The sequence below is a fragment of the Panonychus citri genome, unplaced genomic scaffold (genome assembly GCF_014898815.1).
Source record: "Panonychus citri isolate SS breed McGregor unplaced genomic scaffold, ASM1489881v1 Contig00028, whole genome shotgun sequence".
Taxonomy (NCBI): Eukaryota; Metazoa; Arthropoda; class Arachnida; order Trombidiformes; family Tetranychidae; genus Panonychus; species Panonychus citri.
The window spans coordinates 1,271,342-1,298,177 of NW_026515433.1; the positions used below are offsets into that span (position 1 = coordinate 1,271,342).

The 26,836-nt window shown below is 35.5% G+C and overlaps 1 protein-coding gene across 8 annotated transcripts; it reads left to right on the forward strand.

Annotated features, from left to right (window-relative positions):
- Positions 1-524: 524 nt before the first annotated feature.
- Positions 525-23,222, forward strand: LOC128397234 (obscurin-like). 8 transcript variants are annotated; one of them, XM_053357936.1, is made up of 32 exons: positions 525-1,028; positions 1,479-2,362; positions 3,336-3,448; positions 4,768-4,935; positions 5,259-5,595; positions 5,676-5,768; positions 5,839-6,018; positions 6,691-6,831; positions 6,900-7,053; positions 7,125-7,382; positions 8,723-8,827; positions 9,005-9,241; positions 9,378-9,537; positions 9,799-9,974; positions 10,296-11,183; positions 11,244-13,832; positions 13,917-14,813; positions 14,885-15,761; positions 15,846-15,971; positions 16,035-16,210; positions 16,304-16,729; positions 16,804-16,934; positions 16,992-17,151; positions 17,242-17,526; positions 17,600-18,042; positions 18,120-18,599; positions 18,675-18,889; positions 19,832-19,976; positions 20,876-22,310; positions 22,430-22,655; positions 22,728-22,912; positions 22,989-23,222. In XM_053357936.1, exons 1-31 carry the CDS (start codon positions 968-970, stop codon positions 22,909-22,911), a joined length of 12,750 nt encoding a protein of 4,249 aa, XP_053213911.1. In that variant the 5' UTR covers positions 525-967; the 3' UTR covers position 22,912; positions 22,989-23,222. The 8 variants fall into 8 exon arrangements, with proteins under 8 accessions (XP_053213911.1, XP_053213909.1, XP_053213912.1 ...); XM_053357934.1 differs by having other exon boundaries at positions 526-1,028; positions 20,846-22,310; XM_053357937.1 differs by having other exon boundaries at positions 526-1,028; positions 8,768-8,827; positions 20,846-22,310.
- The last annotated feature ends 3,614 nt before the right edge of the window (positions 23,223-26,836 follow it).

Genomic DNA, 26,836 nt, shown 5'->3' on the forward strand with positions numbered 1-26,836 from the left:
TGGCTCTAACCAGAGAAAAGAAAAAAACTGAACATGATGATGAAAAGTTTTCCAATGTTATAACAGAGTTGAGAATATTTGTCACCAGAAATTGTACCAAATTCAATGGAACTCAAAATAGTACTTTACTCTCTCTCTCTCTCTCTCTCTCTCTCTCTCTCTCTCTCTAGTTCTTTACAACTTCATCTGCCTCATCTTCCATCTCCCTCTCATGCCTCCCTCTTCTTCCCCTGGAATACGTGTTATTACGTGTAGAGTGTGCGTTCGTCCTCTCGAATAGAACTTTCTTCTTACGCATCATCATGATGGTACATTAACCAACCTTCTTGCAATCTTGTTAACCAAAGTTTCAGCCTTTCAATTCCATAAACAGCATCCACGAATATTATCTTCATCTTCCCTCATCTTCTCATCCTCGTCATCCTCTTTCTTTGCAGTCAAAACTTGGAATCTCTCTCTCTCTCTCTCTCTCTCTCTCTCTCTCTCTAATTTCTTTTAACAAGAAGAGAAAAATTATTTGAATAATTTAAACTGTTTTCTGTTGGTTGTTGAGTTCGAGTCTCTATTTTATTAGGTAACATCAAAACCAATTTGGTGAATCAATTCAATCAATCAAAGGATGTTCATTACAAATTGAATCTTGTTAGTAAATCTTGAAAATCCAAACAACAACAAGACAAACACTTATTTCAAACCATAATTGTCGTAATCATAAACATAATTAACTCATCAACTCTTACTTATTGTTACAACATCTACAATTTTCATTGACTATTGATTGTAAACCAATTAAATTGTGCAAAAAAAGTTCATTTTCTTAATCTGTGATAACCTTTTAATTGCTACAACCAAATTGATTTAAAGTTATATTCAACCTGTTGATTTATTATCACCAAAAAATTTGTATTATTAATCAGCTTAACAAAATGTTCCAATAAGGATTAAATCAATAAGGAATTAATTAATCATGTCTTATTCCCGTTCATCTTATCGGGCATCATCATCGTCCTATCGGTTCTCAAGTGAAGGTAAATTTCACTAATTTTACTTTATTATTTGTTGATTGTTGTTATTATTTAGATGATTTTCTCAAATTATCAACTAATTTATTGCAACATAAATTCAACAATCAAAACTGTATCGCATTAATTTGAATTATCTCAGGGATTAAGAGTTGAATATGTACTTAGAATCTTGATTAGCCTAATTGATAACAACAATTCTAATGAAATGTTGGCTCAATTTTCAAGGTCACATTTTAATACATTTATAAACTTTGTCATCAAATGTAACCTAGTTTTCTAGAAATCGAAAGCTATTTTTATTGATGAATTCGTGATTTCATTCAAGATAATGTTAAGTTGGCGAATTGTCGAACGCATCAAATGTCCATTACGATTTAGACCTTTTTTTCAATCAGATGGAAAAACTCATTTCTCTTGAAATTCTGTTAATTTTTGTCTCATTATCTAATTCAGGAGGTGCTGCTGGTGGAGATGAAGGTTTCACGAGTTCTTATAAGTCAACATCACGAACTGGAACAGGAACTGGATCACGTTTATCGCGTTTAGATTCAGATGATATCGGTCTTTCAACGACTCGACGAAATACTCGTCCTAGAGAGGAGTCCTTTGAATCGACATCTTCTTCTCGAGTTTCTGGTCGTTTATATGATCGGAAAGACTCTGATGATGATTTTTCAACGTCAAAACGAATTGCAAGTCGTACAGCAAGTCGCACAGAAGATTCTGGTTCATATTCTCGGAAATACTCTCGTGGATTAAGTGCTGATCTTGATTCTTCAACAGGAGTTGATTCTTATTTAAGCACAAGAAAAACTTCACGATCTCATGGACTAGACGATAGTTCAAATGATTATCTGATCAGTAAGAAAACATCTCGCGATTATGGAGAAGAAAGCTCAAGTACAACGCGAAAATATTCAGGTCGAATCTATGCAGCTTTGGAAGATGACCTGGACACGAGTGGCAGTGGAATTGCATCCACAATTAGATCATCAAGAATAACATCAAAATTAACTGAAGACGAAAACTATGGCCTAAGTGCAACAACCAAACGAGGTCTGAGTCGTTTGGGATCTACAGAGGACGACGGATTAGCCATCGGCAGCGGAGGTCTAACGGCAAGTGGACGTTACAAGCGGTCAGAAAGTCAAGAATCATCTCTACTTTATCGTCAATCATCTAATGTTTCCGATGAAGGAAGTTTCAAATCGAGTAACCGGAAACGATCTCTTGACAGAGTAGATTCATATAAGTCATACAAAGCATCAGCTCTCGATGAAGATCGGCCAGTATCACCAAGTTTTCGATTAAAATCCCGATCATCGACAATAAATGAGGTAAGAATCGAATCAAATTTCCTAGTTCAAATCACCGGACAATAACCAAATATCTCGATAAAAATTTCTAATACAAAAAAGTGTCACCATTAATGAGAATGCGTATCATGAAGACACCATGAAGATGCTTTTTGTTTCGTGTATATTTTTACTCAGAGGGAAGATGAAGAGAGGGAGAAGGAAGAAGATGAGAAGAGAGAGAGCTTGAAGTCGTTGATTGAGTGGTGGGTTAATCTTAACAAACTGTTCGAGTTACTTTTCTTCGTTAGATTAATTTGGTTATAAATAGTATTTCCAATGTAAACTAATCTTAACATTAGATTATAAAAAAGCAAAGTTGTTTCTCTCATCTCTTTATCTTTCCATGTTTCTAAATTTTAACTCTTATTATCAACCGGAAACAATAATTTCATGGTGAATATCTGTATAATATCATTGAACTTGCGATGTTTATAACAGACAATGGAGAGATGGTTATACTAAACTGTACATTTTACCTTGTGAATAAATGGATAACAAGAATGAGAAAAAATTCTTGGCAATTTCGATAACTTAGAAAAAGAAAATTAATTCATAAGATGAGAAATTATTCATTTCAATTTTCTCGATGCCTCTTACTCAGAATTAGATTATTAGTACAATTTTGCAATCATCTCTCTCAACCAACTTAATAAGGCTCAAAATGTTCAATTTTTTGCTCCATCAAAACCACCATTTGATGCTGAGTGATTTCAATATCATCTCCTTATTAATTATCAGCGCCATGTTTACCTCTTCCAGTCATCCTTTAGATTCGCCAGAATTTCTCCCCCTTTTATCTTCCTCATTATCTTCACTCTCACATCTTCTTCTCGTTTTTTAGTTGCCCTTTCATGCTTCACATGAATTGGGTGAAGGATCTTCTTCCCAAAGACATTAATTATCATTTCTTTTTTTCGTAAAATTTTTCTCATATCGAACCTCCTTCGTTTAGGAAAACATCTATGTCGCTGTATTGGATTACAGTCCACCCAAATCAGCTCAAGATGAAATTGAACTGAAAGAAGGCCAAGAAGTTATCGTTTTAAATAAAGATAAACCCCACAAGTAAGTTAATGAATATGAATCACAACTGATAGCAATTTATTGTAAAGGATAATTACTGGTAAGATGAATGCTTGATTTTTTCATTTCAAGTTTAAATGGGTTGTACAGATTGAATTTGATTTCGAATAACAGAAAATTATATTATTTTCTACAATCTATTTGGAACAACTTTTCGATTGTCATGAAGAACACCTAAAGCTTTCGCTAACTCTGAATGAAATTGAAAGTGAGGTCGGTATTCATCATTTTCTGTTTCTTGGTCAGAATCTGCTGAAGTATAAACTGGTTGCGGTTCCTCGTCCTCATCATATCCTTCTGGACGATCTGTTCGAGTACCAAGGCTGTTAGTTGTTAAATTCGCCAACATTTTCACCAAATTCAAGGCTGGATCATGATTCATGGGAATTGGTGTCGGTGTTGTTGTTGATGATGCTGTTATTGTCGGTAGTTTGGTTGTTGTTGGAGGAGAAGATGTCAAAGATAATTTTGAAGATAAAGACGATGAAGATGTCGGATAAGAAGTTGTTTCTATCGGTGAATCAGTTGGAGGGATCATAGTGGTCAGCAAAAGATCCTCTGAGGACTGAGTTCCAGATACTGAATCAATCTCATCAACAAGAGCCTCAGATATCAACTTGTCAATCTTTTGGTCGGTTGGCGTTGCTGCTTGCATCATCCAGTTTATCGGTGACATTAGCGTGTCCATTAAAGATTGATTTGAACCTGGAATTTTACAAACTAAGCACAAAATTATTGATATTAAGATTCGCATGGTGCTAGATAGATGGAGCGATGAAAACACTCGGTTAAGACACAGAATGCAGAGAATATGTTTACTTTAAGTGAATAGTATCAAGCTCGAACAGAAAATGAACAGCACTTAAGAAAAGACTGACCTTAAATAGCTTCGATCAAAAAAGGACTCAAAATATGGATGCCAAAAGCCCGAAGGCAAATTTATCCCAATTCCAATTCAGAATAAACTTTGTGGTCAATGAATAAAGCTTGACCTTTGGCCACTTTGATACTCTCAAGAAGACCACCTACTTTTATCTTCATACAGGTTTGACATTAGAACCTGGGAGATGATAACAGATCATTAAGAAATTTGCCCCGAAGATTTTAAATCTACACAGAGTATTCACTTTTCTCTTTGCTTAGAAAACCTCAAAAACTGGACCAACGCCTTTGATCAGAGAAAATTTGACCAATTGGCAAAACTCGATATCGAAAACCAAGTTTTATTATTACACTTTTATTAGCATCTATCTTGATATCTAGACGATTAATCTGATTACTTTTATCTTCTTCTTCCTCAGATGGAAAGTTCAAACTCGCCCATGTAAACAGAATCGTATCTCCGAGGAAGGTTTTGTTCCATCATGTTATCTGGAACAGAAGACACCCTATGACCCAAGTCACCCTGTAGCCGAAGATGAGCCCGAAGAGATTGATCCAAAAATTGAAGAAGCTAAAAAGAGACGAAAGTAAGAATCCAATTTTTTTACCCAATAATCGAATCGTCCTAATCAATTAATTTCTCAACCAAAGATTAAGCTTCTTGATTATCTTTTTCTGTTAATCTTCTTTCAGGTATTAGCCTTAAGAACAAAATCAGAGACTTTTGATATCTAAAAAGATAGAATTTCCATATTCAAATTTATAATCGTTATCTGTGGTTGATCAGGATTCAAGTTAATCCGAAGCTTAAACTTAATCTAGACAAAATTTTCAACCATATCTATTTTCTAGTTGAGATTTAATATTTTTCTTACCTTTAATATTTTATTTGGGCCACGAATACTTCCAGAAATGTACTCAAAGAATTGGTTGAAACGGAAGAAGATTTCAATCGGGATATGCAGTTCATTGCGAACACGTACTTGAAGCACATGGACAGTTCAATTATGCCGAAAGAGTTGCGAGATCAAAAGGTTCCTCTATTCGGATGTTTTAAAGAAATCGCCGATTTCCACAACGATGTTCTCATGAAGGGAGTTCAATATTACGCTGCTGAAGATCCATCCAAAGTTGGAAATACTTTCCTAAGACTAGAAAGAGATTTCGATAAACATGTTCGATATTGTCACGATTTACCACAAGCTCAAAAATTACTCGAATCAGGTCCACTTAAGGATTATTTCGATGTATGTAATAGTCAATAAGATAAGAATCTTGGAACTTTTTGTTTCAATCATTTATTAATATTCTTTCACCATCCCTACAGAACTACAGTAGTAAGATCAAAGATGACAAAAGTCTTGCTGATCACCTCAAGTTACCTGTTCAGCGGATCAATGATTACCAATTATTGCTCAAGGTAAGAAAAGCCCATTCTCGAAATCTTTTCACTCTGTTATTAACTCAATCTCATTCTATTTGATCCACAGGAGCTCATCAAATACTCAAATAGATTAGGTGAAGACAGTGGTGACCTTTGCAAAGCCCTTGAACTGATGCGAGTGATACCCCAACGTGCCACTGATCTTCAATTCATCAACAACATGATAGGTTACAAAGGGAATCTTCATAAATCTGGTCGTCTCCTGAAACATGTATTACGAGCAAAATTAAGTTACAATTTCACCTTATTCACCTTAATCGGACTATTTGTAGGACAGTAAATGTCAATTGCAAGGCTTAGCACTGCGCTGGAAGTCAATTTAGGTTCATCGCTATTCATTAGATTCACATAAAACTATCAGCTTCACACCCTTTATACAAAAATATAATCTATTAACTCAGCTGATTATAAATCACGCTAATTATTAAGCTTTACAAATTGCGAAGACAAAACTACTACGAAAAATTGAACATGAGACTGGCAAATAATAGATTAATCACCGATTCGATCGCTTTCATCATTGGTAAGAGGTGAAATTTTCATTCTTTTTGTTGATTCAACTTCTCACTTGAAGGAAGAAAAAGTTTTTGATTGAATTGGATGAATGATCTTATGCCCAATCTCATGTTGGTTCGGTCATGTAATCAAGTCGACGTAATATTTTAATGCTTCAAACGAAATGCAATATACTACAGATCGTCCGATTTTTATTCCGTTAATCCTTTTCCTCCCTTTTCCTCTTAGCGATTAATTTGTGGCGATTTACAAACTAATGCTGTTCAATCCTTAATACAATTTAATCTCACCTTAGACCTAATCCCTGTTGGAACAATTAGATCATTAAATCATCTTATTTTTTTTTCCTTCTTCTTTCCATCAACTTAATCATCGTAAATAGGACTGGTTTCAAGTTATTCAGGATGAAAGTTCTGAACCAGTTGAACGATATGTTTTCTTATTTACTCGACAGTTAATTACGACTGATGTTGTCAATTTAGCTAAAGACCGTCAAGGATATGTAATTAAGACAATTACAAAGGTAAATTAATGAGAAATAAATTTCAGAGCTAAAGTTTCATTGAAAATCTTGATAATGTTTCACTTTAGTTGGAGGATGTCAACTTTGAAGATGTTGACGATCTCACAATCAATGTCCAGCACAAAGAACCAGGGGTCAAAGGATTTCCATTTAAACTTCAAGCCAAGACAGCGGAGATAATCAAGTCATGGAAACAAGAAATTCAAGATGTCCGAAAATTAGGTAAAAATGTTGATTCCAACGATACACTCGATCAGCTTATTCTAATATTTTTTTCTCATTCTTTTCCACAGCAATTGAAGAACTCGCTGATATTCCTGATCCTGAAATAAGCGACGATGGTACTGATTGTCTTAAATTAGATGATATCAGCAAAGGTATTACTCCTGAACCATTAAGTGAAGATTTAACTCTGCAACAATTAAGTGGATCTCAAGTGACAAGTGATATCGATACTAAAGTTGGCCTTGCCGAAGATTTAGCGACAAACGATGGAAGCAACACTGTTATGACAGAATCTCTTCGATCTGGTTCAGTCACCGATATCGAAGGTACACCGAATAAAAGTTCTAACAATTTAACCGCACATTAATCACCATAACTCACAACCTTAACCATCACCTTCTAATAGAACTGAAATCCCTAATTAAGCTCATCGATACAACTAAACTTTTAATTACTAAAATTATTTTAAATTGTGACCATTTTTTGTCCAATCAAATAATTATCTTGGTAAAAATCAATCGCACCCTTTGATTAAATACATAACAAGTTACATTATAAGGTATGGACGGTAAAGTTTGGGACTAATATTTTCAAACTGCCCCAGTTACTCTAATAATCAACTAATTTAATTGAAATTATAGACTATTAATGAGAAACTTTTTAGCTCTAATTTGATATTTTTTCAAGACTATTCCATGATATCAGAGGACTAAAACTTTGATTTTTCGAACTCATGTCGAAAATAAACTGTCGACTTTCTTAGAGATAGCCATGAAAAATGTTAAAAACTTCGAATGAAAAGAGCTAGTGGCCTGGCCCGTGTTCTAAATAAGATGCTGAGTCTTATGGTCACATTTAAAAATAGTTACAAAAAGAAAATTTCATTTATTCAAACCGGAAACTTAGAACAAAGTTCGAACCGGATATTGCGTCACTTGTTGATAATTTAGAAGAATCAAAAAATTTGTAGAAAACAATTATCAATAGCTAATGAGATACTCTAACCACATTAAATACTATCGAAAAAATTTCGAAAATAACTCTAACTGTTAGAAAGTCAATAAAACTACTTTAAATAGCATTCTGATTCTAAATTCTGATTCCGTAATTAAATTGCTTAGTTTATTATCTGATTATATTATAATAATTCTGTTTTCAAACTTTGCCATTCATACCTTACATGGAAAACAACTATCATCTAAATACTAACGGTGAGATATTGATAACATGAGCTTGATTATTCATTGCATGGCTTCAATTTCATTCGGATAACTAAGCCAAATTATGACCAAAATACAAGATTAAATATAAATCATAATGATAATCATCAATCTCCCTGTTTGATTGATTAAGAAACTGCGCTCAAATCCAATTCCTTTTTCAAGATGCCTTTGCATAGGATCCTTTTTCCAATCGTAACAGTTTAATTTTACCAATAATTACAATTAGTTTTGAGCAGTTAAACCTTGTGATTTTGACCTCAATTTATATTCGAAGGACAAAAAAGGTCACGTATGAGAGTAATAGCATTGAGAATTTAGTTAACTAGATAACTGATTACCAGAATTCTGAGAATAAGGTCATAATTGGGTTACCGTTATCCATTTTCTCTCTTCGTCTCGATCCTTTCCCGTTCTCTGGCTCTTGGTGTCTTCTCTTCATGTAGAGTTTATTTCTGCTTCAGAGGATGATGATTCTTTATATTTCTCAGCTTGTGATCTAGAAGCCAAGCCAGTCTTTCGACAGCCACTCAAGCCCGTTAATCAACATGGTTTGTTCATTTTCTATTTCCTTCTCTTCAAAATTTTCTTCATCTCAAATAATATTTGATTCCATCTCTTTCTTTTCTTGCTTTAATGCTTCACAACTTCCAATGCTTCCATTTATGCTTTTCACTGACCATCACCATCCAATAATAAACTGACCACTTATGTATATAAATACATAGTTGGAGAAAAAGCTGTCCTCGAATGTCAAGTTAAATCAGCACTTCCTGTAAATGTTACCTGGTTGAAAGACAATGCAAAGTTAAGGGAATCGGAAAATGTTCAATTTATCACTTCGAGTGACAAGTTTATCTTGACGATTGATGGAATCACCAATGACGATTCTGGTCTTTATACCGTTATAGCTTCAAATGATAAGGGAAAAACGTCTTCAAGTGCTGCTTTGAATGTTAAACAAGGTTAGAATCCCAATTAGATTAGTCATTCTAATTACTATCCATTATTATTTTAGCCTTTTAACTGTTTATTATTTTGTCATTTCAATTTCCAATCAATCGTTTCAATCGCATTCTCTTATACCCATACTGGTCTTAGATTCATTGAAACCTGATTCTAGACCAACTACACCCGGTGGCTCAGTTTTACCTCACCCACCAAAGTTCAAGATTAAACTCAAGGACACCGAGTTATTAGAAGGGACAACAGTTCGATTTGAGATGATTGTTCGAGGATTACCCATTCCAAATGTTACATTGTAAGGTCACTTATCGGTCGATTAACTAGTTGATTAACCAGTGAATAGAACCAACTCACAATTAGAATAGGTTTCTAATAAAAGAATTAGTTTTTCGTTAGTTTTATAAACAAATTATTATCTTAACCGACTAATTGTTAACTAGAATTTAAATCATCATGGTAACACAATTAATTGATTTCGATTTCGATTTCGCCATGTTAATATATGATTTTACTTTATCTCTTCCTCTTTCGTACGTTGATTATATTTAATCATTAGTTATAAAGATGATAAGCCCTTAATTACAGATGATCGAGTGAGAATAATTTATGAAAATAAGGAAATTTTTGAATTATTTATTGACCATGTTAAACCTGAAGACGCTGGTGTTTATAAGGCGATCGCCATTAATACTCACGGTGAAGACTCAACGAGTGGCAAGGTTACAATTACAAGTAGGTACTTTCATATGAGAACCAAATATTAGTATCAAATTAACTGCGAAATTAGTTATTAATGAAATAATACCCATTCGAATGAGAAAACGATTCGAATCAGTCACAATTCAAATATTAATATCTCACCAGAACTTTTCCTTCAACTTACAAAATTCTGACTCTCGGTAAATGTTTTCTCGCAAATGATTCTCGATTCTTGAACCTTTTCTTGCTTTCTTTTCCTTATTAATATTTATGATGATGAATTGATAATCGATTATCTGTTTAATTACTATTAGAACTAATTGCTTACCATATATAAAAATTTTCTGATTTCAGAGCACAAAGATATTTTCAAAGGATTGGAAGATGATCATTTCCTGGGCGAACCAGAAAGTTTGGACATTTCTCGAGCGGATTCTAGAAGTTCTAGGCCTCGAACACCCGCTTTTCGATGGTTTAAAGATGGGCAAGAATTCGAGGCTAGTGAAAGGTTTCAATGTACTTTCGATGATGAAGAAGATACAATTGCCCTCATCTTCCAACATGTTACTCCAGACGACGCTGGACTTTATACTTGTGTTGCGTCCACTTCGAGTGGTAAAATTTCCTGTTCGGCTGAACTTTCCGTTCAAGGTGAGGTTCGAAAATTACTTCGTGAACCTGAAAAACCCGCTGTAAAAGTACCAATATCTGACATTGAAGTGAACGAAGGAGCATCAGCCATGTTGGAGGCTAAAATAACGGGTTACCCGAAGCCTTTGATCACTTGGTATAAAGACAACGAGGAGATCAAAGTCGATGAAAAGTACAAGTTCTTATACGAAGATGAAGAAAGTTATACATTAGTGATTAAAGGAGTTCGACGAGATGATGCTTCAAAATATCGCTTAAAGGCATCAAATGATTTAGGAGAAGTCGAAACCTCTGGTCAATTAACAGTTAATTCTGCTCCCAAAGTTAAGCGGGAATTGAAAGATCAATCGGTGATGACCGATGAGCCCATGACACTTGATGTTGTCGTTGAAGGGACACCAACACCCACAGCTAAATGGTTCAAAGATGGACAACCAGTTAAACTCGATGATCGGGTCAAAATCGTCGATAAAGATGAAACTCATTCATTGGTCATTGATCCCGTTAAGTTGGAAGATGCTGGTAATTATACTTGCATTGTCTCCAATTCTTGTGGTCAGCAAACAGGCCAATCAGTTGTCACAGTTAATTGTAAGTCTATTCTTGTCGAGTTGAAATTAGTAAACTAATTGTACTTTGTTTCTTAAACAGCTCCACCTAAGTTTCAACTTGGATTGAAAGATGTCAGTGCTAAAGATGGTGATACCATTGAATTCAAGGTGAAAGTCTCAGGTAACCCTGAGCCGGAGGTCGTATTGATGAAAGATGGTAAAAAACTTGACCGTCAGATCTCAACTGAAAAGGAAGCGGAAGTTTATCGTTTCAAAATAAGATCGACAACGGTGGAAGATACCGGAAAGTACCAATGTGTAGCTAAGAATCAATATGGATCAGAGACATCAGAAGGTTCGCTGACAATTGTTACTAAACCATCGTTCGATAAACGTTTGGAAGATATCGAATGTAAGGAAGGAGATACCAATGTAGACCTTAAGGTGAAAATCAGTGGATCACCAAGGCCTAAAGTTCGATGGTTGTTTGAAGAAGAAGAGATCAGTCAATCGTCCAAACGAACCGAAATAATCGAAGAAGAAGATGGTGTTTTCATCTTACGAATCAAAGAAGCTTCTCTTGAAACTGCTGGTAAATACACGATTGTTGCCGTTAACAGTGAAGGAGAAGTTCGAAGTAGTGGAATTGTCGATGTTAAGAAAGACGAATCTAAACAATACGATCAAAGGAAACCAGTTTTCGGGCAAAAACTTCGAGATCTGGAGGCTTTAGAAACCGATCTTGATGTGACTTTCAAAGCTTCAATCGAAGAGCCCGATAAAACAAAGATAACGTCAATTCGATGGTATATCGATGATATTGAAATCACAGAATCTGATCGTCGATTTAAAATAATGTCCGATGATTCTATCGGAGTATTCAAACTGGTTGTTCGACGACCAGATGAATCGGTTGAAGGAAAATACAAGTTAATTGTAGAGAATCCCTATGGATATGACGAGACAAATGCTTCATTCACGATTATGAGAGAACCGAAATTCATTAAAAAACTTCGAGACAAAGATATTGATGTGAACGATAAGTTGACATTAACTGTTAAAGTCGACGGAGTTCCCGAACCAACACTGACCTGGTTCAAAGACGAGCAAGAGATTACCAAGATTTCGGAGAAAGTGGTTATCGGTAAAATCGACGATGCTTACAGTTTAACTATCGATTCAGCTCAATCGGTCGATGAAGGTGTTTACAAATGTTCAGCCAAAAATAAAATCGGCGAAGATTCCACTTCAGCTCGAATTACGGTTCTAAGTCCACCTAATTTTACCAAAGGATTGACCGACATCTCCGTTTCGGCTGACCTTGATCTTACTCTTGAAGTACAAGTTACTGGCGCAGACAAAGTCGAATGGTACAAAGATGGCCTTAAAATATGTGAGGCCACATCGGAAGCCGATGGAATCACTCATCGTTTACCTTTGAAATCAGTTAAATTAGATGATGCTGGTGATTATAAAGCTGTCGCTCGAAATGCTTTTGGTCGAGTCGATTCTGGAACTGGTCATCTAACCGTTAAAACAGAAAATAAAGAAGCACCAAAATTTGTTGAACCTTTGACTGATGTCGCAGTCCAATCGGGAGAGGATGTTACATTTACCGTTAAAGTGACCGGATCACCTACACCCAAAGTGATCTGGTCAATCAACGGTAAAGAGGTCACTCCATCAGAGCACATTATTGTTTCAGATTTAGGTAACAATACACATTCATTGACCGTTAAAGGTTCACAAACAGATGACCAAGCCAGTTATTCAGTTTCGGCGGTCAATGATTCTGGTAAAGCTCAGGATGAAGCTAAATTAACAATCAAAGTCGCTGCTGAAAAACCAAAGATCAGCGGGTTAAAGGATATTGAAATCGAAAGAGGATCAACTGCATTAATTGGATGTACAGTTACTGGGTCTCCAAAACCGGAAGTAGTTTGGATGAAAGATGGAGTAAAATTGTCGACTGGTGATGAATTTGAGATAATCTCTGATTCCGATACTAAACACAGTATTTATGTTAAAAAAGCTTCCGAATCGACTCAAGGAACTTATATTGTTAGTGCTAAGAATATTGAAGGTTCAAGTGAGGCCGATGTTAAACTGACCCTGATTGCTGAACCTCCAAAGTTCATTAAAAACTTAACTGACTGTTCTGGCTCATTAGGATCTGAATTAACCTTAGAAGCTGAAGTTAAAGGTTTCCCACCGCCGGTTGTTTCTTGGTACAAAAACGGCTCTGAATTGATTGAATCGTCTGAAGCTTTTGTTTCACAAGTTGGTACATTGAATAAACTATCACTTAAAGATCTCAAAAGTTCTGATGCTGGTGAATATACATGTAAAGCTGAAAACAAAGCCGGTGAAGCAAATTCTACAGCTAAGATTTCGATTGAGAAGCCAGAATTAATCAAAGGATTGCCCGATAGTCTAAATGGTAAACAGGGCGATGTGTTGAAATTAGAAGCAAAACTTTCCAATGATTCAACAAACGAACCAATTAAATGGCTTAAAGATGGCAAAGAAATCCCTCAAAACGATAGACTCAAGACTAAAATACTTCCTGACGGAACTTTAATATTGACCATTGAAGATGCTCAACCCGAAGATTCCGGTGTTTATCAAGTAGTCGTAGGTAACGATGGACCAAATCAAGTAAACTCATCAAGCAACGTTTCAGTTTCTCGTAAGTAGATCAGTTTCTCAGCTAATTCAGAGCATTTGATAATCAATCTCACCATCATCTCTTTCTCTCTCGTTATATTTTTAGCGAAAGAATTTGTAAAACCAAATGTAGAGCCCAAATTCATCGAGGATCTTCACGATGTCTCCGTTAAAGAAGGGTCACCCTTTAAGATGGAAGCTAAAGTTACCGGCCATCCAAAACCAGAAATTTGCTGGTTTAAAGACGATGAACCGATCTCACCCAATCCCCATTGTGGTTTCATAAGTGAACCTGATGGAACCATAGGTTTGATGTTTGACCATTGTAACGGCGACGATGCTGGTCGTTACAAAGCTATTGCGACAAATAGCTCAGGGGAGGTGATAACTACCGGCAAGCTGACAGTCGATAAACCCACCATGAAGCCCTCTTTCTCAGCTGATTTATCACCAGTTGATGTAGCTGAGGGTCAACCTCTTGTTTTAACCGGAGTAGTTGATGGACATCCACCTCCGAATATAAAATGGTTGAAAGATGGCGAAGAAATCAAACCTAATTCGAGAATCACTATGAGTCAAAGTCCCGATGGAACTGTTACTCTTTCAATCAACTCTGCTTCGCCTGATGACGAAGGTAAATACACTGTGGCTGCAGCTAATGATGAAGGAAGAGTTCGATCAAGTGCTCCAGTTTCCGTTCGTCGATTGTCCCGATCTTTATCCAAACCATCTTTCGACGAAGGTCTCAAACCAACGACACTTAAAGCCGGTGAACCAACAACACTTTCTGTCGCTGTTTCTGGTGAACCCTCACCCGAAGTTAAATGGTTGAAAGATGGACACCCAATCGAACCTGATGATCGTCACCACTTTACAGACAAACCACCGAACACCAAATGCTTAACTATTGATGATGTAAAACCAGAAGATGCTGGTAATTACTCAGTAGTTGCTGGAAACGATTTAGGAGAGGATAAAACATCAGCACCGATTAAAGTTAATCGTAAGTTGATCATCTAAACAATTTATCTCATTTCTCTTATTCTGATTTGCTTTTTTCCCTTGTGGATTCAGAGTCTCCTAGATTTGTAAAACCTTTGGACGGAAATATCGAAGCGGTTGATGGATTTCCTATTAAATTGGAGGTAAAAACCGAAGGTGAACCGAAACCCGAACTTACTTGGTTCAAAGACGGTGAAACAATTATTCCGGACGGTGATCGACTTCGGATAATAAATGAACCCGATGGAGTTTCCTCATTAATAATAACTAAAACATTACCTAATGATAAAGGTCATTACTCGTGTGCGGCGGTCAATCCACTTGGAACCAATAAAACCGAAGGTGATGTTTCAGTTGGTCCAACCAAGAAAAACGACCAGGCTGAATCAATACCTCGATTGATTAAGAATCTTTCAGATTGTGAGGTCGATGAAGGAAAGACAATGAAATTCGAGGCTCATATTGAAGGAAATCCAATCAATGAGGTCAAGTGGTTCCGTAATGGTGAACCTTTGACCATAGGGTCGAATATCGTTCCATACTTTGATGGTAAACGCGCTGGTCTTGAGATACGTAATTGTGGACCAATGGATCAAGGTGATTATGAAGTTAAACTTGGAAACTCATTAGGAACAATTTCCTCGAAAAGTCGAGGAATCGTTAGATCTCGTGATCCTCCAAAATTCACCCAGAAACTGATTGATTCGACTTTCGGTACCAAATCTCCGATCTCATTAAACTGCAGTGTCTCTGGTAATCCTGAACCAGAGGTTCAGTGGTATCATAATGGTAAATTAATCGAACCTGGACTAAAATATCAGCTGAAACGAGAATCAAATCTTCTCAGTTTAATCATCAATAATCCAACATCCAACGATGGTGGTACCATTGAGTGTCGAGCGACAAATCCAGTCGGCTCAGACTCAACTCGTTGCTCAATTAAAGTCAGGTAATTAATTGTTTCCGTTCTAGACTATTATGAACTTTTACATAGATTCTTATACCAAAAAAAAAAACCTTCTGATCTTTCCAGTGATCGATCTACTAAAGAGGAACCTGCAGCATTTATAAAACGATTCAATGAGTACGAATGCACCGAAGGTCAAAGCGCCAAGTTCACAGCCTGTATTGTCGGTAATCCTAAGCCAGAACTCAAATGGTAAGTTGATGAAATTTACCAATTGTCACGAATTTAGTTTTATTATTTGCACTCTAATTTCAGGTTTAAAGACGGCAAAGATTTTGAACCAACTTCTCGGCACTTGATCGATGTCGAGACCAACGGAATCGTGAGATTAACTATTAGAAATGTCGAACCAGCTGATGTTGGAGAATATCAATTATTCATTTCCAATCCTCATGGGAACGATTCATCTTCAGCAAAACTTACAATTGATAGTAAGAATCTTCTACTAATATCACATATAAACTTTGCCTGATTCTTTTGTTGAAATCACTTATTTATTATAAATCAATCGATTCAATTTATAGATATGGATAAGAAATATCGTCGTCGAAGTATGGATGTTGGTAAAGAACTTAGCAAACGAAGTGGCCTGCCTTCTGGGCTTCTCGAAAAGCCAAGAATCATAAGAATGTGGGACACTGGAATTTCACTCGGCTGGAAACCCGCGATTCCCTCATATTCCGGAATTCCTGTAACATACACTTTAGATTGGTGTAAACACCCATATAGCGATTCAGATTGGAAACCCTATCGAACTGGAATCTTAGATAATCGATGTGATATCCGAAATTTAGAACCAGGTCAAGATTACAGTTTCCGTGTTCGAGTTGAAAATAAACTCGGCGTTTCCGATCCATCACCAGTCGTAACTGCTTTCAGAAGTAAACTTATCGATCCTGATGCTAAACCTAAAGACTATGAGATTGAAAGACCACCGATTGATAAAATTGGTAAGAATCGATCAAATTTAAAAAATTGAGAATAAATAACTTTTACAATTCTATTATATCTTAATACTTACCAGCCTGTGCTCCACGATGGTTGAGAAAAGAGGACGATGAAATGTATGGAATCAGAGGTCGACCTGTAACTATTATATTCTGGGTCTATGGTTATCCTGAGCCAGATATAAAGTGGTTCTTTAATGACATTGAGGTAAATTACTTGAGAAAAAGGATTGACATGGTTATTAACTATTTCGATTGCTATTAGATACAAATTGGAACTGGTAATTATGATGTTATGAAGGATAGAAACGGAAAGGTTTGTCTATTCATCAATCGAATGACCGAAAAGGATGTTGGTACTTATTCTTGTCATGCAACTAACGAACATGGTGAAGCATGGAAGAAGATTAAATTACTACAAGCAGGTAAAAAATATCAATCTGAATCATATCGATCGATAGATGAGGATTATTAACAAAATTCTGAGAAATTTTTTTATCTTCTCATTTCCTTAGAACCTCCATCTTTTATATTGCGACTTAAGGAAACAACGGGAATGGCTTATAAGTCCACACGAATGGAGTGTAAAGTCACAGGAATCCCAATGCCGACAGTTAAATGGTTCAAGGATTGGCTGCCAATCCATGATTCAGATCGAACTAAAATCTTATGGGAAGAGTCCGAAAACCGATCAACATTGTTCATAAATTCAACCATCTCGAGAGACGCTGGTCTTTATTCAGTGACCGCGACAAACGTTGTCGGTTCAGCTTCTTGTTCAGCCAATTTAGCGATCGAAGGTTATTATTGATCATATTGTAGAAATGCATGTATACAAAGCTAACAATTTGCTTTTTCTTTCTTGATCATTAGACGATGAAATCTTATTCAATTGGGCTAATTATATACCGAGAGTTATTCGACCTCGTAAAAAAGCACTAGAAGACTATTATGATCTCGGCGATGAGCTTGGCCGTGGAACCCAAGGTGTAACCTATCACGCTGTGGAAAGAGCGAGCGGCAATAATTATGCGATCAAAATGATGCACGGGAAAGAAGATACAAAACCTTTCATGGATCGAGAATTAGAAATGATGAATCAATTTTTCCACCCGAAATTGGTTCGACTTTGGGATGCTTTCGACCATAAAGAGACACTGGCGCTTATCACTGATATTTGCGGTGGTGGCGAACTTCTTGAAGCGATCGTTGGAAGAGGCCAATTAACAGAAAAAGAAATCGCAAATTATATTCGCCAAATTTTAGAAGGACTTAATCATATGCATGGTCGAGAAATCGGACATTTCGGATTAACAGTAAGAATCTTTAATTCTCAAAATCTTTTAAATGAATTTGTATTTAGATTATTAACTAATGTGCATTTTTCTATCAGATTGGTGATATTTTATTAGAACGTATCGACGGTGAAGATGTTAAGATCGCCGATTTCAGTCTTTCTCGTCGTCTCATCCCTGGTAAATCGGTAATTCTTGAATACGGTCATCCCGAATTCGTTGCTCCTGAAATTGTAAATAAACAGCCAATCAGCCTCGCCGCCGATCTCTGGAGTGTTGGTGTTTTAACTTATATTTTATTGACTGGAATCTCACCTTTCTTGGGGCAAAATGACCGAGAGACATTGAGCCGATTGAAAGAGGGCAAGATCAGCTTTTCTCATGAGACTTTTGTCCATGTCTCAGAGGATGCTAAGGATTTCCTTTCCAAGTTATTGATCATCGACCCAACTAAACGATTGGATGTAAAAAAAGCGCTTGAACATAGATGGATCTCAGGTGATTCGATCAATCATAGAGAAGACAAATTACCTTGTATAGATGCTTTGAAAGAGTACCTCAAAAAATGGAGAGATTGGGTTAGTATCAATTGTAATAGATCACATTTTTTATAATAATCGATCTCTAATTTCTCATATTTTCTCATGTTACAGTACAAAAATGCTTCGTGCAGAAAATACTATCGTCGTAATCCGCTGGATTACTGCTTTGAACATCCAAGTAAAATGATCTATCCTCCCGATGAACCCTACAAACCCTCAGAGCCTCCAGTTGTTGACCACAAGCCCAAGTTCAAACCAAGCGAAATGGACGATTCAGTTTCACCAAGACCAGGATACGATCCAGCAAACTTCACGTCCGAAAGCCAGTAAGTGTCCAAATAAGTCCAATTCTCCCTTTCTAATCTATTCGACCTATTTAATGATTCCACTAGAACTACTCAGAATTCTCATATTAATAAATCTTAGAACAGTTTAGATCCATTCACCATTTTCTACCCAAATCTATGATTCTGGCGCTATTTCACCTTCTAATAAAACTTGTATGGGAAAATACAGTGTGATAAGATTGCCACGTAGCCGATTTTATCTAATATAAAGATTTACTTTCAGAACTAAAATTATCGATTGAAAAATCTTATAATTAATCTACCTAATAATAATTAACTCTTTCAACTTTCAATATAAAAACAATTAACATTTACATTCCCATACCATACTAATCAGTAAAGCAATTAGCCTAAATTGTCAAAACTTGTAAGACATTCACACAACTGTTGAATCGCACATAATTAACTCAAAACTTGTAACAATTAACAATCCATGATTTTCATTACCTTAAACTTCAATTGCTCAAAAGATGATCAAATGATATCAAAATAAAGCTTCAAGTATTAATATTATTGACTGAAAAAATTATCGATTCCATGAGTATTCAATGATCATTAAATGATTTTTATGGTCTTTCCATTAAGATTAAAATTCACTCGAAATGATTATCATATGAGATTCTGATTCAAGAAATTAAGTACCAAAGGTTTAGGATTAACCATCATGAGAAATAAAAATTATAATTATTAGCAGAAAAAACTCATCACTAGAACACTGATTGATTAATCGTTTCCTTAAAATCATTGGTTGATTAGAAAATTTAATTTCCCTTGATGCGTTCAGTTGATCATTAAATTAATCTATTAATTGGTTTATAACAATTTTCGCTTCGTGCAATTATTGTCACTCTGTATTTCACTTTTCTTTTTCTTTTTATTTCGATTTGTCTTTCTCTACAATCAACTAATCATCCAATTAAGATACCAATCTGGACCGGACACTTACCTATTACCACATCGTGATGTTGACTTTCCACTTCGTATTCGGGAATACCTTCGAGTTGGAGCCAGTCGAAGTCCAAGTTTAGCGAATAGCCTTCGTTCATCTCATTGGGGGGACACTAATGTAAGTTACAAGCGTTTCCTATCCAATGGTTTCCGTTTCCTGCTTCGTAGTGATACCATTTTATCCATTGCTTTCATTTACTCCCTTTTCCTTTTAATGTTAACTGTTCGCGAAGTTATAAACAGCCTCGAGCAAACCCAATCGAAACAACGACAACAGTTACACCAATGTATTCCTGAGTTCATTATTCCCCGTTAAAATAACTATCAATTAGTACAAAAACAGTTCCCTAACTCGATCAACTCGATTTCGTTGATAAACTAATATTAATTGTCATCATCATATTTTGAACTGTTCTTTTCATAATCTTAATGTCCTTTCATGGATAAAACTAATTCCTAGATGATAATTACTGTCAAACTATATTTTTGTTGATTAGAACTTTTTTGTTTTCGATTAAATAAATTCAATGTACTTATGATACTTTTGATGTTTTTCATTTACGCGATTCCATAAGTTGTTTATCTGTTATCATTTCGGTCTTTTCTCGAGACAAATTCTTAGAATCGATTAATAGAAAAACGTTACATCGCATTGAGACCGAGTAAATTTCCTTAGAAAACTTAAACTTCGGTAAACGATCTGACTTTTAATTAGAACACTATTCGGGATTATATTGCTTCGCTTACGACTAGCATGATTCTTCACTTGACCTTGAATCTCCTTCTCTATCATGAGACTAGATTCTAATTCGAAATGACCTTGAAACCATTCCTTAGATTGTTGCATGTTGACTAATTCGAAATAAGTTATTTGTACTAATTGTTTGTAGTTAAACGCAACTAAATTTACTTTTAACTTCTCCCGTTTCCGGGATCCATTTTCTTTCTTTCTCTCTTTCTTTTGATTTGTTCGAAATTGAATTTTAGCTTGGAATTGGTCAACGTTGTTCTCCTCAGGTTGCAGTTCGTGAACGTCGTCGTTTCGTTGAGGTAATGGACGAAGAAATTGAAGATGAACGTAAAGGTTTAGATACTCGAACCGTCCCGATGAGGTTACAGCACGAAATTGGTACTCCTGGTTACGCTTATGGTCAAATTCACCAGTTGAAACAAGAAGCTGCTCTTCATTTGGGTCGAGATGTTTCCGTGAAAATAGTACCACCATTTTTCCGTGAAAAGATCAAAGATGTTGTTGTTACCGAAGGTTCAATTGGTCTTTTCAGCTGTTTCGCTGTTGGTGAACCTAAACCGACGTACACTTGGTTCCGTAATGATGGAATCATCATTGAATCACCTCGAATTAGTGTGAAACAATTGTCTTCAGGTCGAGTAGAGTTAACTATCAATCCAGTTCATGCATATGATGCTGGATGCTACAAATGTGTTGCTCGCAATGAACATGGTGCAATTTTCTGTCGCGCTCGTCTGCGAATTGGAACCGCACCAGAGAAACCTGAGCCCCCCGAGGTTCGAGGCACATCAGCTACCGAAGCTTATCTGGTCTGGTCTCAACCTAAAGGATTAGGAAATTCATGGATAACATCCTACTCATTAGAATATTCAATTCATGGAACCAATGAATGGAATATACTAGTTGATAGATTATCTCAAGAATTTTATCTTGTTCGAAATTTATCTCCAGGAACAAGTTATACTTTCAGAGTGAAAGCGAAAAATAAATTCGGTTGGTCTGAATTCTCAGAACCCTCTGAACCCTCAACAACGGCACCCGTTGGCTCTGATGTTCGAATATCTTTACCTAGAGGTCAAAAGGAAAAACTTCTCATTGGTGAAACTCTGACCGAAGCTAAATGGGAAGAACTTGCTGCCCCTGATCTTGACTATTCTCGAGAACGACAACCGATAGAAATGAAACAAGGAATAGAACCCACAGCTCTTTATCACACATCATCCGATGAGATTGCTCGAGGTCACTTTTCAGTAATCATTAAAGCTGCGTGTAAGGAAACGGAAAAACCTTTAGCCCTTAAAATCTGTCTAGTTGAAAATCAAGCATCTTCTGGAATCATGAATGAATACGAAATGTTAAAATCTTTATGTCATGAAAGGATCGTTAGTCTTTACTCCGCTACCTGTGGGTCTGATACAATCGCTTTGGGAATGGAAAGACTCTCAGGGGTCGATGTGCTCACTTACTTATCTCAATCGACAGTTTATTCTGAAGATACAGTCACTAGAATAATTCAACAAGTTCTCGATGGAATTGAGTATCTACATTTCCAGGGAATTTGTATGCTCGAATTACAGCCCGATAATATCGTTCTCATTAACAACCATTTCCCGAACATAAAGTTAATCGACTTTGCCAATGCTCGACACGTCCCACCAAATGGAACCAAAGTTACAATAAAAGGATCACCTGAATATTTAGGTTCGTACAATTAAACTAATTAATAATCAACCCTTTCACTTTTAATATGAAAGACAATCTATCAATTTATTATATATAACTATATATATAACTTACTCTCTCTATTTACTTTATTTCAGCTCCTGAGATAATCAAACGAGAAGAAGTGTCAACAGCAACTGACATTTGGTGTGTCGGTATATTGGCCTACATCCTTCTGAGCGGTGCATCGCCATTTAAAGGTGAAACGGAAGAGGAAACGATCGAGAACGTTTCATATGTTAGATACCATTTCGATCATTTGTATAAAGAGGTTACTCAAGAAGCCATTCGTTTCCTTATGTTAGTCTTTAAACGATCTCCATCGTAAGTATTAGAATCACGATAAGGTCACAATCGAATTGTTCAACTAACGTTTTACTCATTGAAATTGAATAGAAAACGACCCACGATCGAGGAATGTTCAGATCACAAATGGTTAATGCCAAATGAATACGCGGTTAGGAAACGAGAATCGACTCTTTTCTCGTCAAACAAATTGGCTCAGTTCAATGAGAATTTACGCTCAGATAAATCATGTTCAACTCCTGATAAATTGCTCAAAATTCTGGGAATATCTTAAGGTGAGATAATCAGTAAATCGTAATCAATTTTTGAAATCAATTTGTAACTCGATTTTATCTTCTCGATTCCATTTAGATCATCACCCGCTGGCTACCAAAGAAGGAAGGAAAATCTTTGTAAACATTTGAAAAAGTAATGGTTTAACAATTAACGATAATTTATCACAGAGTCCAAATTATCGTGTTAACCATGATTGTTAATTATTGTTATTTCGTCATCTTTTTATTGAAACTTCATTATCAGAATTCATGTAAACATTTGATTATTGGTTTGTCTTCAACCGATAAGATTAAAATTACGTTAAACTTGTAAGTTCATTTGATTCCAGAACAATTTAATCGTCGAGAAAAACACCAAATAAAAATCAGAATTAACCAGAAAATCAACAAACAATCAAATTGCAATCATATTGACATGAAATTCACCGCCTTGACACTTTCTGGTGCTCGGATCAAGAGCATTTTCATCAGTACCTTTAGTGTCAGAATGATAGAATTATTTTATCGATACTTATAGAAGCATATACCAAACGGATCGGAATCAAGTTTTAGACCATTTCATGTGTTTAGACTTCGATTCTAAAAGTCTTTTCCAAAATATTACGATTTATATTAAATGTGAATAAGAGCTTAACTTCAACATTAGAAAATGGTGCATATATTAATTCCATTAATAGTTTTCTTTTTAGAATTGATACTTTTAAGCCGTTTGATTTTAAACAAAAAAATGACACTTGAGGCGGAGGCCAAAGTTTCAACGAATTCATAGCTTCAACTGCACAAATTTTGTCTTACGTAGTGTTTCAGTCTCATTATTAACCTTTTAACTTTGTTATCTAGGCTAAAAATGCGTATATTAATCAGGTCTTTTTGCAAAGGACTTGTTCCATTTTTGCCCCCTCACCGATTTTGTTGAAATTTCGATCTTAGATAGAGCTTAAAAAATAAATAGATTTGGCTGAAAAGGTTTTTCTCTAAGCCTCATACTTTTTGCGCTAGGCCATTTTTTCGAAAAAAACTTTGAAGCGTGTTTATGGCCAAACTACTTATGCTAGAGACACAATTCTGGTGTCGATAGATAGCTAATTTTATTGTCTATAAGATGGTGTTATTTAAAATCTGAAAACATTTCGTCCCAATTCACGGCAGCGGAAAAAGACCTTCAAAAGTGACCTTACGCTTAAATCAACCGGGAAGCAGAATGAAAATACTTTTTTCTAACGCAGTTTTTTATGCTCTACAATAAATCGAAGTCAAAAATATACCTATCGGTATGCGTTTTTGAGAAAACTGGCAAAAACTACCTTAATCACGGAAAATGGCCTTTTTGAGATATATAGACATAATTTGGACTCAATTTTTCTTCGATAATATCAGTTTCATGATGTGCGCTGTTGATTGGCGTTGAAAAAAATAATACTATCGAGGGTCTCTATTTGGCCTTTGACAACGGACTTTTCAATGGCTAATAAAGGCCACCTTAGGCTTATGGAAGCACGAATTTTTCAGCATATACCTATGTAACATTTGATGCCCTATTAGTATACAAAGAAAAAATTAGGTCGAACACTATGCGTTTTCGAGATAAGATGAAATAACTTACAATTTTTATGATTTATCGCTAATATAGACTAAGGTCATCGAGAAGCAGAACAAAAATAATTTTTTCTGATGTAATTTTTTATGAGCTTTTAGTAATTGTTGATAAAAGATATCGGATCGAAATTTCAACAAAATCGGTGAGGGGGCAAATTCTCTATGGAGATGGAACAAGTCCTTAGGATTTCAATGACATTACAATTTAAACCGCTATTTTGCGAGCATAGGTAAACGATAAGTTTTACAACTGATTTAATGTCGAGAAAAAACAATTTCTAATTGACAACGACTATCAGATTGTTCCATTTGATTAGTAACAACGTTATAAGTTACTTAATCAATTTTCTTGACCGGTTAAATTGCAAATTTCACCCTTATAAGCTTTACTAACAAGCTCGAAACAACTTGTCCAAACTTTAAGGACCAACGTTTTCCGAGCGATCTATTGATGAATTTTGTTTGTAAAAGTTTTGCAGAATAAAATTAGTTTTTCGTTATGATATTTGTATGGTAATCAATTCATTAACAGAGATCGAGCTTAGACTTAATGTTTCTTAAAATTACAAATAGAATTCATATTAATATTAATAGAAGAATAAATAAGATAAATGAACAAAATAAGTTAATCCGATTGAGTTAAAATTTCTTAGTTTTTCCATCCGTTATTGTGACCATGACCATAACCAAAACCATGACCGTTATCATGACCATGTGATTTCCATCCAGTGCTTTTGTCTCGGGAATCGTAAAGTTCAGTCCATCCCTTGTCGTGTTTTCCCCAACCACCATGGTGGACCTAGGATGTTTAATATTTCATACAAAAAATAGAATTGAGCCATTGACATGATGAAGTAATAACTAGAACTTACATCAACTTTGTATCCAACTTTTCCGTGTTGATGATGACCACCCTAGTGATTGTCCTTCTTCCATGGGTCAGCCATGGTGGCAGAAACAGCGAGGATAACGAAAAGAGCGAAAATCTGACAGAATCACAAAGAGAGAGAGAGAGAGAGAGAAAAGCCATATTTAATCAGAGAAAATACATAAATCAATAAATTCAATTAGTTTTATCAACTCACAGCGAAAACTTTCATTTTGATTATTATTTTAATAGTTTTTGACTGTTATTCACAAACGATTGATTTGTAGTTCAATGGATGGTTGTTAACTCGAACTGATACTTTCAGTCAGCTAAACACTTCGATTTTAAACAAAAAACGACACTTAAGGCGGAGGCCAAAGTTTTAACGAATTCATAACTTCAACCGTACAGCTATTGTACCACCTTCTATGCTAAGAAAACTCCCCATTTCTATTCCGAGTTATTATCGCGATACATTTATCTGGTTTAGATCATAACTACAGTAGCTTATGCAAATTTTGTCTTATTAAGTGTTTCACCGTCATTATTAAGCTTTGAACTTGGTTATCTAGGCTAAAAATGCGTATATTAATCAAGTCTTTTGCACAAATTAAGATTTCAATGGCATTAAAATGTTTCATTTCATTTGTAACAACGTTACAAGTTATTTAATTGATTTTCTTATACGATTGAATTGATCATTTCACATCATTTAAGCTTCAATAACATGAGCCAAAACCTTTGTCCAAACTTTCTTTTCTTCACTGAACTTACTTTATGAGCTAACGTTTAGTGAGCTACGTAGCGTTGAATACGTTTAACTGAGAAACTTAAGCTTAAGTTTGTGAAGAAGGCCAAAATTAAGCGGATCATAAAAATAATGGACTTGTAGTGCTCACCAAAATGAACAATAATAAAATAATTCAAACACAAACTCTCAAAGAGCTAGATCTGAGTAACAATGTCACACCATCAATACCAACTGAAAGTGTACAATTCTGATAATATTTTGATCAGAAATGTTGACCAGTAATTTTGGTATCACAAATTGACCTTTATAAGGCCATAGATAGACCATGTAAATTATCAATTAACTTCCCTTTGACCTCTCAACTACCACCCTCTAGTGCCAACAATCGTCATCAAACTTGTAAAAGTAGGTTAACAATTGTCCTCTTTCTTTTTTCCTCCTCTTGACTGTCACGCCTCGTATCTGCCGTCCGACATTTGACGGGACCCCTTTCGCTCTTAGCCTTTTGCATTAATAATCGTTCTTCTCTTTTTTTCTCTCTTTATCTCTTAGTGAACTTCTCGGAATTGGAATCCTCTTACGACTCATTCAGTAACCCAAAACCTGCCTTCACGATTTGAATCCCGTAATCTGCTGGCTAGAGCTGAAACTATTGCTAACCGAGCTCTCAAATTTAATCAAATCATTCAAATACACAATTCTACCCCTG